At 42.9% G+C, this 12,785-nt stretch overlaps 1 protein-coding gene across 2 annotated transcripts in view; it reads left to right on the plus strand.

The window, feature by feature from the left end:
• The first annotated feature begins 1,157 nt into the window (after positions 1-1,157).
• si:dkey-23n7.10 (SPRY domain-containing SOCS box protein 3) overlaps positions 1,158-12,785 on the plus strand; it is a 30,164-nt gene continuing 18,536 nt past the window's right edge. Inside the window, exons 1-3 of one of the 2 annotated variants that reach the window (XM_068046897.1) lie at positions 1,158-1,455; positions 8,685-8,865; positions 10,420-10,551. In XM_068046897.1, the coding sequence (XP_067902998.1) occupies positions 8,688-8,865; positions 10,420-10,551 (310 nt within the window). In that variant the 5' untranslated portion in view covers positions 1,158-1,455; positions 8,685-8,687. The remainder of the gene's footprint in view (positions 1,456-8,684; positions 8,866-10,419; positions 10,552-12,785) is intronic. The other variant, XM_068046898.1, reaches the window with a different exon arrangement.

Consider the following 12,785-nt stretch of genomic DNA (forward strand, 5'->3'; position numbering starts at 1 on the left):
CAGAATCTAGAACTAGGGGGCACAGTTTCAAAGTAAGGGCTCTCCCCTTTAAAATGGAAATGAGGAAGAATTTCCTCTCTCAGAGGATCATTCATCTTTGGAATTCTCTTTCCCAGAGAGCAGTGGAGGCTGCATCATTGAATATATTCAAGGCTGAGTTAGAGATATTTTTGGTCTGCAAGGGAGTCAAGGGTTGTGGGGGGCCATCAGAAAAGTGGAGCTGAGTCCACTATCAGATCAACCATGATTTTATTGAATGGCAGACCAGGCTTGAGGGGCCAAATGGCATAGTCCTCCTATTTCTTATGTTCTAACTTGCATTAATATAGCACATTTGACGTAGTTGAACATCCCAAGGCACTTCACAGATTGTGAAAAAGGAATTGACACCAGGTCAACAGTTTTACCACTACAGCCCTTTAACTGCAGCCTAACACATTAAAATAAAGACTTGCATTTATATAGCGCCTTTCACGGCCACCAGAGGCCCCAGAACGCTTTACAGCCAATTAAGTACTTTTGAAATGTTGTTACTATTGTAATGTAGCCAATTCGCACACTGAAAACTCAGAGAAACAGCAATGTGATAATGACCAGATATTCTGTTTTTGTGATGTTGATGGAGCAATAAATAATGGCCAGGACACTGAGGATAATTCCCCTGCTCTTCTTCAAAATAGTGCCATCCACCTGACAGGGCATTTGGGGCCTTGGTTTAATGTCTCATCCAAAAGATGGTACCTCCAACAATGCAGCACTCGCTCAGTACTGAATTGGAATATCAGACAACGGGACTTGAACCCAGAACCTCGTGACCACAGCTGACACTTGATACTATAGATTCTACCCCTCTCGTGTAACTCAATAGCAACTGATCCTCTCTTAGAAAGAACTTTTCTAAAGCTTTAACCTTCCAATGTACAAATATCTGGGAATTTTTTCTTTATGTTTGGAGAAGCTAGCAGAAGTGTCTGCGCCTCCAGCAGTGAGGTTTTAGAAGCAAGTAAAATTGACAGATATCCCTCTCCGCCAGTAAGACCCCTTGTGATTGATACATTCTCAAAAACTATCCCCGATGTACAGAACAGGCAGGGCCAGCAAGAGGGGCGGGGCATCTCTAGTTTACTCTCGCCTCGTAGCTTTCCGTGGATGAGGAAGAGAGTTCAGCCTTGCAGCTGGGTTTGACGTTCGTGCTCAAAGCGTCCACAGTCAAGCAACAGTTTGCTGCAGCGGAAAGATATGCAATGTGCCATGAATTCCTCTCTCTCCCCATCCGCTGTGAAGTAAATGCTTAAGATGTTCCAGAGAATTTGTAATGGATCAATATCAATTCAATTGCCGCAGCCAATGACAGTGTGAGATGTGGGGGTTGGTCACAGCCGTGTGTTTACAACTCAAGTTCCACTTTTTCATCAGCAGTGACCGAACTGCGAACGTAATTAAAGGAGCGAGTGGGTAAGTGCGGATCACCCCGCTCCCCTGGTTAATAAACATATTTACTTTTGTTACTAATGGGGGTTGGGGAGCTGCATCGAGCTGTATTATTTTTGACAGATTTCTGGTACAGACACTGATCATATCCCATAAAAAAGGAATATATAGAAGTATCGGACTTTAATCCAGCCTATCCCAGGAACTGGTCGCTCTCAATCCCCTCTCACTCAATTATCGATCCAATTCTCCCTTTTCCCCCGATTCAGATAGGTTGACTCTGTGCACAGTTCACCATCAGTGTAAAGTCGTTACACTTAAATTTCCTGGGCATTCTCCCTGTTCGAAGATTAGCATATTTCTAATTGACTGCTGTATTTTTTACTATTTTGATATTTTTTCACGGGATGTGGGCATCACTGGCAAGGCCAGCATATTTGTTGCCCCGCCCTCATTGCCCTTGACAACTGAGTGGCTAGCTAGGCAGTTAAGACCACATTGCTGTGGGTCTTGAGTCACATGTAGGCCAGATCAGGTAAGGATGGCAGATTACCTTCCATAAAGGGGCATTAGTGAACCAGATGCGACTGACTGGATTGAACTCCAGTCCTTCCATATATTCCTTTTTTATGGGATAGTTTCACAGCACCAGACTAGCTTTCATCCAGATTTTAAAAATTAATTAATTGAAGTTAAATTCCACCAGTTGCCATGGTGGAATTTGAACCCGTGTCCCTGGGGCATTAGCCTGGGCCTCTGGATTACTAGTTCAGTAACATTACCACTATGCCACTGTCTTCCCATTACAATTGTGACAACACTACAAAAATTGCCTGTTGCTTTTGGATATCCTGAAGTTGTGAAAGGCACAGTATAAATCCAAGTCTTACTTCAACCTCTTCTCACAGCATGGATGCTTTATGTTAGATATTAGTCGAGCCACCATTTCTGCACTGGCCCCAATGCCTGCATATTCTAGTTGCATTACAGTGATCAGATTTATCTGTAGTATTTTGGGTGTGGCCATACCATTATCACCTATTCATATCGGTTTAATATTTGAAAACACTTTGGGACATTTTACTGTGTTAAAGGCTCTATATAAATGCATCAACAACATTTTGCATTTATGTTGTTCCTTTAACATAGTAAAATATCCCAAGGTGCTTTACAGGAGCATTATATGGAGATAATAGAACAGGTGACCAAAGTTTAGTCAAAGAGGTAGGTTTTAAGGAATGAATTAAAGGAAGAAAGACAGGAAGAGAGGTGGAGAAATTTAGGGAGGGAATTCCAGAACTTGAGGCCTTGGCAGCTGAAGGCATGGCCACTAATAATTGTGTGTTTAAATTACCACAGATGTTACCACACCTGCTGAGTATTTTCCAACATTTCTTGTTTTTCTTTTAGTTTAAATTCAGTGTTTTGCAAGAGGCCAGAATTGAAGGCGGGCAGCGATCTCAGAGAATTGTAAGGCTGTAGGAAGTTACAGAGATAGGGAGGGACAAGGGCATGGAGGGATTTGAACACAAGAATGAGAATTTTAAAATCGAGGTGTTGCTGGACCTGGAGCCAATATAGGTTAGTGAGCACAGGGGTGGTGTGTAAACAAGACTTGGTGTGAGTTAGGATACAGGCAGCAGAGTGTTGGATGAGCTCAAGCTTACGAAGGTGCAAGATAAGAGGCTGGTGGGCATTGGAATAGTTGTATCTAGAAGCAATAAATACATGGATGTGGATTTCAGCAGCAGACGATCTGAGGAAGTAGGTGCTCTTGGTAACATTGTGGCTATTGGGTCAGAAGCCCCTCTCTAGGACAAATAGGTCACCAAGTTTGTGAGTGGTCTGGCCTAGCCTCAGACAGTGGCCAGGGAAACAGATGGAGTCGATGGCCAAGGAACATAGTTTGTAGCAGGAACCGAAGACAATGGCTGTGCTTTTCCCAGTATTTTGTTGGAAGTAATTTCTGCTCATCTAATAATAGGTACTGGACAAGCAGCGTTACAAATCAGAGGCAATGGTAGGTTTTAAAGATGTGGTAGTGAGATAGAACTGAATGCCATCAGTGAATATGTGGAACCTCACAGTGTGTATTCAGATGATGTCGCCAAGGAATAGCATGCAGATGAGAAAAAGGGGCCAAGTATCGACCCTTGGGGGATTTCAGAGATAGTGGGGTGTAAGTGGGAAGAGCAGCCATTGCAGATGATTTTCTGGTTGCAACTGGATAAATATGAATGGAAGCAGGTGAATGCAGTCCCACCCAGTTGGATGACAGTGGAGAGGCATTGGAGGAGGATTGCATGGTCAACCATGTCAAAGGCTGCAGGCAGGTGGAAAATGATAAGGAGGGAAAGTTTACCACAGCCACAGTCACATTAGATATCACTGGGACTTTGATAGGGACCATTTCATTACAGTGGCAGGTATGGAAGGGGTTTAAACATGGAGTTGTGGGAATGATGGGCAGAGATTTGGAAGGCAAAAATATGCTCAAGCATTTTGGAGAAGAAAAGGAGGTTGGTGGTAGGGCGATAGTTTGTAAGGACAGTGCGTTCAAGTGTAGATTTTATGCAGAAGGGAGTAATGATGGCAGATTTGAAGGGGAGGCAACAGTATCTGAGGAGAGGAAACTGTTAATAATAATGACCAGAAGGAGGGTCAGGAAAGAAAGTTGGGTGGTCAGTAGTTTGGTGGGTATAGGTTTGAGGGAGCAGGAGGTGGGTCTCATGTATAAGATGAACTCAAAAAGGGCATGAGGGAAGATAGCAGAGAAACTGGAGAAATACGTGAGTTCAGAGCTAGGGCAGGGAGGAACCCTAGGGGAAGTTTGTCTTCCTGAGTTGGGGGAAGGGAGGGATGCAACAGAGGCAGATGAATAGATGGTCTCAATCTTAGTGACAAAGAAGTCCATGAACTCCTCTCACTTATTGTTTGAGGTGAGGTTGGAGGAGATGAGGAGGGCAGTTTAAGAAGACAGTTTATCTTGGAGAAGAGAAACTGGGAGTTATCTTTACATTCCAGGATGATCCTGGAATAGTGAAGAGTTATGGCAGAGGAGAGCAAGACCCAGTAGTGATTTATGTGGACCAGTCAGATCTGACAATGAATGGCCAAACCAGTTGTCCGCCATGAACATTGAATTCTGCATCCTAGGACTTAAGGGAGGGGAGATGAGAGTCATATTGGGGGAATGACCAGGGTGAGAGAGGGTACTGGTTTTAATGGGAACAAGGACATGAAAGGTGGAGGTGAGGATGTGATTGAGCAGATTGGTAGCTGCAGAAATGTGACTAGAGAGCTAAAAGTTAGTTGTTGTTGTTTGTCACTTTCCATTTTTTGAAACGATAGCCTTAATTTGTTGATAACTACAAAAATAGATTTCTTTTTGTCTGCAGTTCCAAATCATTTATATGAGGAAATAATGTACAAATTAAATTTATCATGGGTGATGTATTGAGAATGCAATATCTTTTATAAATGTTAATATCTCATACAGCAGAGATAGGAAAGTTTGGTTTTACGTACCTAAATATAAATTAGTGGTATTTAGATTCAAGACAATAAACTGTGGTATGAGGTAATTAAAAGATGGCAATGAAACAATTATAGTCACCAGTAAATCAAAGCCAATGACAGTTTAGGAAGAACTATTGATTTATAGAATCATTGGGCTGAATTTTACGCCACCCCAACGAGCAGGATGGTGGTGGGGGCGGGGGGTGGGGGAGGGGAAGGAGGTTGGCTTAAAACAGAGCGGGAGGCTCCGGGAGGCCTTCCTGACCTGCTCCCACCTCCGCCGCCACTTTACGTAGGGCAGCGGGGGTGGAAAATGGGCCGCCCGTCCCAGGCCAATCAAGGCCCTTAAGTGGTCACTTAACGGCCACTTAAGGGCCTTCACCCACCTCCACGCAGATTTTACGTGTGGCTGGTTGCGCAGACGAGGACCAAAGAAGATGCCTGACAAAACCAGGTGGCTTCCGAGCATCCGGGGGGTGCCCTCATGTTCGGGCAACCTGTGCCCAACGGAGGGCCGCCCCCGCTACCCAACCAGCCCCAAGACCCAACATGCCCCACTTTCCCCCCAATTGGCCACTCTTACCTTGCCAGGGCTTGACTGATTACCCCCGGCGAGGCAACCAAAACTTACCTCCTGTCCCGGCTCCCAGGCAACCTCTCTTCATGCTGGGCTGCACTCCGCTCCGGGTGGCGCTGGTGGGACTAAGAGCTGCCAGCCCGCTGATTGGCCAGCAGCTCTATTAGGCGGGACTTCCTACCTCAAGCGGAAGTCCCGCCTCACACCAATTGAAGCCCGAGGACCCGCAAAATACGGGTCGGATCCCCAGGCGAGGCGGAAGCGGGTTTGCCACCGAGTTTTCAGACGGTGGCTGGCTCCCATCCGCCTACCGTAAAATCCCAGCCATTGTTCTAATTTTCTAGAAAATGTTAGAATATGATGCTCTTCATTCTCATTGGTGAATTTTGCTATCATACATAATAAAACAATCAAAAGGAACTATTATGAAAGGGACAGGATTAGTTAATTGTTAGGAAGGGAATATGGTTTTTATCTCGATGCATCCTACAGCATTGCTTACAAGTAGTCTGGCATCTTGTAAGATCCTCCACCTGGTCTAAAGGTTCTAGCCTTTACTCTGGGCATCAATGGCACACAACAACTTGGATACTGTTCCACTAGATGTGATACACCTTTATTATAACACTAGGCAATGGTACCTATTCACAATAATACCTGTTGCTTAGCAGCAATGTGAACCGGAGTCCATCTCAGTGATCAATCCGCCAACGAATCTTCCGTGCGTGACTTCCGGATGGCCGACCATGCCACCCTAATCACTGCAGCAAAGATGCTCCTGTGGGCTCTTTATAATTATTTTGCGATGGCCCAGTTCCATATAAGGTGATACAAGCCAATTACCTCTCCAGGTGGTGGCCAACTTGGGCTTATGTAGGAATTTCAAGGCCCACTGCTTCAGATAACAAGACAGTTTCTCTGCTTTGTTATCTCTAACACCATTATCAATTGGTGTGCAGACTTGTACAGGCAAATGTTTTTTAATTCTTAATAAGCAAGGCCTGGATCGCTTCCCGGATGTGAGCACTTTTATAGTTTAATTAATTTTGCAGACCTTGCTAATTCTGGCAAGGCTCTCTCATGACCAAAATTAACCATCCTGTCCTACACCTTCAGCCTCACAATACAGTTCATTAGATATCTTTGGTTTGGGTACTTCGATGCTCCTTGTTGCTACCATGAAACAGATTCCACACACACAGGACTCCACCACAACTGGCCTACATTCATTAATACAAAAGATAATAAAGAAACAAAGAAGAAGAAACATGGTTAAAAAGTGAATTGCACCTTAAAAGTAAAATGATACATTGGCTTACAATCTAGAACATGATTATGATGTTTGTGCAAAGATGGAGCTGTTCTTAACTTCATATGTATGTATAATCTTCTGTGGCATCGCACTTGGGAAGTCAATACCAAGCATAACCTTCAAATAATCTGGAAGGCAAGAGATAATTGAACCAGGCTGTGGAGACATTATTCAGTCCTCATTTTAAAGGCATACATTTTGTCCTTATTTTTATATATTGTTTTTTAACTTACAGCACTTTAGGAAACAAAGTAGAGTTTCTCTGCAGTGCAGGATCAGGAGCTACAAAACTGAAAACATATAGCAGCTTGGTGTAATTCACTGAGATAGCTTCCATTTATAAACATAGACATAAAAGAAAGAATGATTTACATTTATCTTGCGCCTTTCACAACCTCAGGACGTGTCAATGCGCTTTACAGCCAATTAAGTCTTTTGAAGTGAAGTCACTGCTATAATGTAGGAAATGGAATTTACAATAGAAAAGGTTGTCAAAAAAGTGTAACAAAAAGGTGAAAATTGAAATTAAAGTTTTGTGAACAGAAAGTGTGTGCAGATATATACATATTAAACATTTATTTGCAATGGTCACTGCCAATGTAAACTTGTCACACTCTAATTATACACTTCTGTCATTGTTGTAGGACCTCAGTTTTGATTCTCTCAACTCTTCATCCTCAACTGCAGAGAAATTGAAATTCTCCAACAAACTCTGATTTCCAAATTATCTTTATCCCTAATGGTTGCAGTACCATACTAGCAATCCAGATGTCATGATATCTAATCCCATCATGGCAAATTGTGAAATTAAATTCAATAAATCTGTTAACTTGTTGGCTGGCAACAGATAAAATGACCATGGAAGTTGCCAAATTGTCATAACAACCCAACTGGCTCATGAATGTCCTATGAGGAAGGGAACTGCCAGCCCTCCCTAGTGTGACCTATATGTGACTCCATTCCCACATTATAAGGTTAAATTCAGGACAAATAGAGCTGCAAAATAAATACTGTCATAGCAGTGTCACCCACATCTCAAGAATATACAATTTAAATTAATCAAATTGAAGTATTATGCAAAAATAAGAACAGAATGTATAATTTTCAAATGGAGAGTGAGTTATGTCGACATGCACTGGTTGAGTTATACCTGCCCTCTAACCTCACTTCACCTGAAGACTACATTTGGTCCTGACTCCTTGAATGCAATGTCACATGCTGATCGACTAGAATAGATATAAAATTATTGGCATTATTCTAGTATTTTAAGCCAAAGTTATATTACAGATAACTGTCTACCATGATGGACAGTCAGTAGACTTGAGTTCAAGTACACCCTTCCCAGCATGACACTTCAGATGCATGTGCTGTGCCCTGGTTCCTGGACGACTAATTCTCCAGAGGGAGTGACTGCTTTCTCCTAACATTAAAAAAAAACCCACAGTAAATTTAAGGAGAGAAGTCCAATCAATGTTAGCCTGCCCATGGGAGATGGTTTCATACATTTGGGCTTCAGTGTGTTTCGGAATCAGATCTTGAGCTAGTAATGTCAAAAGTTATACCCTCCTGAAATCACTTTGTATCAAAGCAAAAGAGGCAGCAGGATGGCAGGTAAAATGTCTGAAATTTTGAATAGTTTCAGCTTAAAGGGGAAGAGAGAGACACCCAGGCCAGTAGCAAAGTGCAGGTTAAATTGAAAATACATAAAATATGTTTAATATCCTTTGTGCTTTATTTTAATACACTTCTTATATAGTTCAAATGCTGTACTTTTAGGTATAAATTGTTAAATTAATTGTAAAAATAAATTCTTATTGTAATGTTTCTGATTATGCCTTATTATAGACAATGCAGTGTCCCTGTCAACCTCAATCCATCTCAGGTGGCTTTGTTGAAGAATGCTGGGAGTGGGACGTTAATGCCAAGTCACCAGCAGTGCAACTTTCTCCTTGTCGGAGAGCAGTTTACTTCCATATTGACCCCATCTTGCAAAGTGAAGGTACAGCTGGAGTGAGAGGAACAAAAGGTGGTGTCATTTTAGACTCTTTTGTGTTCAGTTTTATTGTTGATACCAAATAATACAAGACTAAGGGAAGTTTTACTTCAGATACATTATCAAGTGCTTCACATTAATGCATCTTCTGATGTATCAACGGCCTTAGTTTGGAGCCATCTTGGGGATGTCATGGTGGCATCCATTGCAGTGCCATGGAAGGTGGACCAGATCATTTTGTTTTACTGGCACAGTCCTGAGCTTTAGATTTATGCATCATCATCCTAATTTAGGTTAGCAGAAATAAAAACAAAAGTTGCATCAATCTAGAACCAAATAGGTGGCAATTTTGTGCTGAGAACTCACGCCCACCAACATTTGGGATGTGACTACACTTACAGTCACCGGAGACAGAGGAAAAAGGGAGTAAGAGGGGAGACAGAGAGACTTTCATTGCAAGAGTCAGGCATGGTCTTAGCGATATACCAACAGTATGCTGATTCACTGCCATCATTCAATCTCCCACCTGAGTCATCTCAAATGTATTAATGCAGGTAGTATTCTTGGTGACAACATAACACTAATACAGGTAATTTTGACAATTATAGCCAAGCAGAAAAAGGGGCAATAATAAATTGGCTACCTGTTTTACAATATTGGAAAAGAAAATTATCACCTGTTTTCCACCCAGGTTTAAAAATTAAAATTACATCTGAAGTAATTCTGGAGTATATTGTTCAGCTGCCAAGCAATCATTTACAGTTTAGAATTCTATCACATTACATTTAGTATTAAGCCTTTAATGTTTAACAGACAAAGTGAGCAACAAATACAATGCAGACAATGCAGTGCTCTTTGATTTTTCTCAGTCTTGCTGGCTCAGATTATTTCACTAAACATTCTCATTAGCCCTGTTGCCAGTTAACATTTTGCAACCATTCTCCTAAGTTGAAGAATATCAGATCATTTTTGGATCAATTATTTGTAGTTCCCTCCTATCATTATAGCAGCCATTCTTTCCAGCAGTGGCAGTCAATTTTATAGCCTATTTTCTCTGCCCTTTTGGCCTTCCATTTTTACAGTTATTTCACCTAGCAAAACAAAATGTAGAAAACCACTAATTGATAACATTGCTTTTTTTTATTTTACTATATGTAGCCTAGAAGTGATTGTTGACAATATTAGCTACCAGAAGTTTAATATGTGTGCATAATACTCCTCCATTTGTGGTTGCAGCAGCTATATAAACTCTTTTAAAATAAACTCTTCAATGCCTATATTAAAATAACACAAAAAAGAATATTATATGAATGCAGTGACATTTGTCCACTAATATTGCCAGCAGTAATTTCTAGACTTATGTGTTTCTCCAGAAAATACTCCAGTGAAGATGTGGAAAATGAAAAGAGCACAATACAATGTATTGTTATCTCAAAATATTCAAGCACGAAGCAGCATTGCTATAGTTTTGTTGCAAAAGAAATTTAAATCTGCACGTTGTGTGGAGTCAGATACTTAACATATTGATCCATTGTAAATATCTTTAGTAAATGCATCTTTTTATTGGTCATTGTGCTATTTGTATAGGCTTCAACCATGGAGAACACTATTGGGAAATTAAGTTTCTTGAACCTCCATATGGTACATCTGTGATGGTGGGTGCTGGAACAAAACAAGTGCTTCTTCATATTGGGAATTACAAGTTTATAAACATGCTAGGTAAGTAACTTTGAAAAGTATGTAAGAATTTTGTCACAACATTACAGTCCTTATGTGCTGGACTAGTTAAGGTATATATTAAGGTATATATTAACCTAGTATATATTAACCTGCTCAGCATAGTGGGGAAAGTCTTTGCTCGAGTCGCTCTGAACAGGCTCCAGAAGCTGGCCGAGCGCGTCTACCCTGAGGCACAGTGTGGCTTTCGTGCAGAGAGATCGACTATTGACATGCTGTTCTCCCTTCGTCAGATACAGGAGAAATGCCGTGAACAACAGATGCCCCTCTACATTGCTTTCATTGATCTCACCAAAGCCTTTGACCTCGTCAGCAGACGTGGTCTCTTCAGACTACTAGAAAAGATCGGATGTCCACCAAAGCTACTAAGTATCATCACCTCATTCCATGATAATATGAAAGGCACAATTCAACATGGTGGCTCCTCATCAGAGCCCTTTCCTATCCTGAGTGGTGTGAAACAGGGCTGTGTTCTCGCACCCACACTTTTTTGGGATTTTCTTCTCCCTGCTGCTTTCACATGCGTTCAAATCCTCTGAAGAAGGAATTTTCCTCCACACAAGATCAGGGGGCAGGTTGTTCAACCTTGCCCGTCTAAGAGCGAAGTCCAAAGTACGGAAAGTCCTCATCAGAGAACTCCTCTTTGCTGACGATGCTGCTTTAACATCTCACACTGAAGAATGCCTGCAGAGTCTCATCGACAGGTTTGCGTCTGCCTGCAATGAATTTGGCCTAACCATCAGCCTCAAGAAAACGAACATCATGGGGCAGGATGTCAGAAATGCTCCATCCATCAATATTGGCGACCACGCTCTGGAAGTGGTTCAAGAGTTCACCTACCTAGGCTCAACTATCACCAGTAACCTGTCTCTAGATGCAGAAATCAACAAGCGCATGGGTAAGGCTTCCACTGCTATGTTCAGACTGGCCAAGAGAGTGTGGGAAAATGGCGCACTGACACGGAACACAAAAGTCCGAGTGTATCAGGCCTGTGTCCTCAGTACCTTGCTCTACGGCAGCGAGGCCTGGACAACGTATGCCAGCCAAGAGCGACGTCTCAATTCATTCCATCTTCGCTGCCTTCGGAGAATACTTGGCATCAGGTGGCAGGACTATATCTCCAACACAGAAGTCCTTGAAGCGGCCAACACCCCCAGCTTATACACACTACTGAGTCAGCGGCGCTTGAGATGGCTTGGCCATGTGAGCCGCATGGAAGATGGCAGGATCCCCAAAGACACATTGTACAGCGAGCTCGCCACTGGTATCAGACCCACCAGCCGTCCATGTCTCCGTTATAAAGACGTCTGCAAACGCGACATGAAATCGTGTGACATTGATCACAAGTCGTGGGAGTCAGTTGCCAGCATTCGCCAGAGCTGGCGGGCAGCCATAAAGACAGGGCTAAATTGTGGCGAGTCGAAGAGACTTAGTAGTTGGCAGGAAAAAAGACAGAGGCGCAAGGGGAGAGCCAACTGTGCAACAGCCCCAACAAACAAATTTCTCTGCAGCACCTGTGGAAGAGCCTGTCACTCCAGAATTGGCCTGTATAGCCACTCCAGGCGCTGCTTCACAAACCACTGACCACCTCCAGGCGCGTATCCATTGTCTCTCGAGATAAGGAGGCCCAAAAGAATATTAACCTAGTCCTCCTGCTGCAGATCAGGCTGCTGTCATTCCTTCCATTCCCTCTCGGACAGTCCACCCTCAGTTTACCAAATCCAGCCATGTTGATAGAAAGAAGTTCTCTTAAAAAACATCTATACACCATCAATAAAAATAAGTTGCTAACTCTGTCAGTCTGTGGCACGTAATGGCCGGGATTTTATGGGCCCCCCAAGGTGGGATCGGAGGCGGGGGCACAGAGTATTGCGACAGGGGCGGGGAGCGGGTGGCGGGCAGGGTTCAGTGGGGTGGACAGGGTTCGCACCTCCTAAACTTTGAATCAAAAAGACCGTAGGATCGCTCTGGGGGGCATGAAAAGGCAGAGGTGGGGTTCCTCCCGTCTTTTCGGCCTGGTGCCAGGAGCCCTGTCTGCAGCACAAATTCCAGCCCAATGTGCAAGATGTATGGTCTGTGTTTGGTTTGGTTTGGTTGACACAAAAGACAGCACAAGTTTCAGCATTCTAACATCTGCTTCACTCTGTAAGCATCCATCTTCATTCTCTTGCGTCTGTGTGGGTGTGTGGCCCTAGCCACTAGAGGGAACCAATATA

Source organism: Heterodontus francisci, chromosome 14, assembly GCF_036365525.1.
Source record: "Heterodontus francisci isolate sHetFra1 chromosome 14, sHetFra1.hap1, whole genome shotgun sequence".
Taxonomy (NCBI): domain Eukaryota; kingdom Metazoa; phylum Chordata; class Chondrichthyes; order Heterodontiformes; family Heterodontidae; genus Heterodontus; species Heterodontus francisci.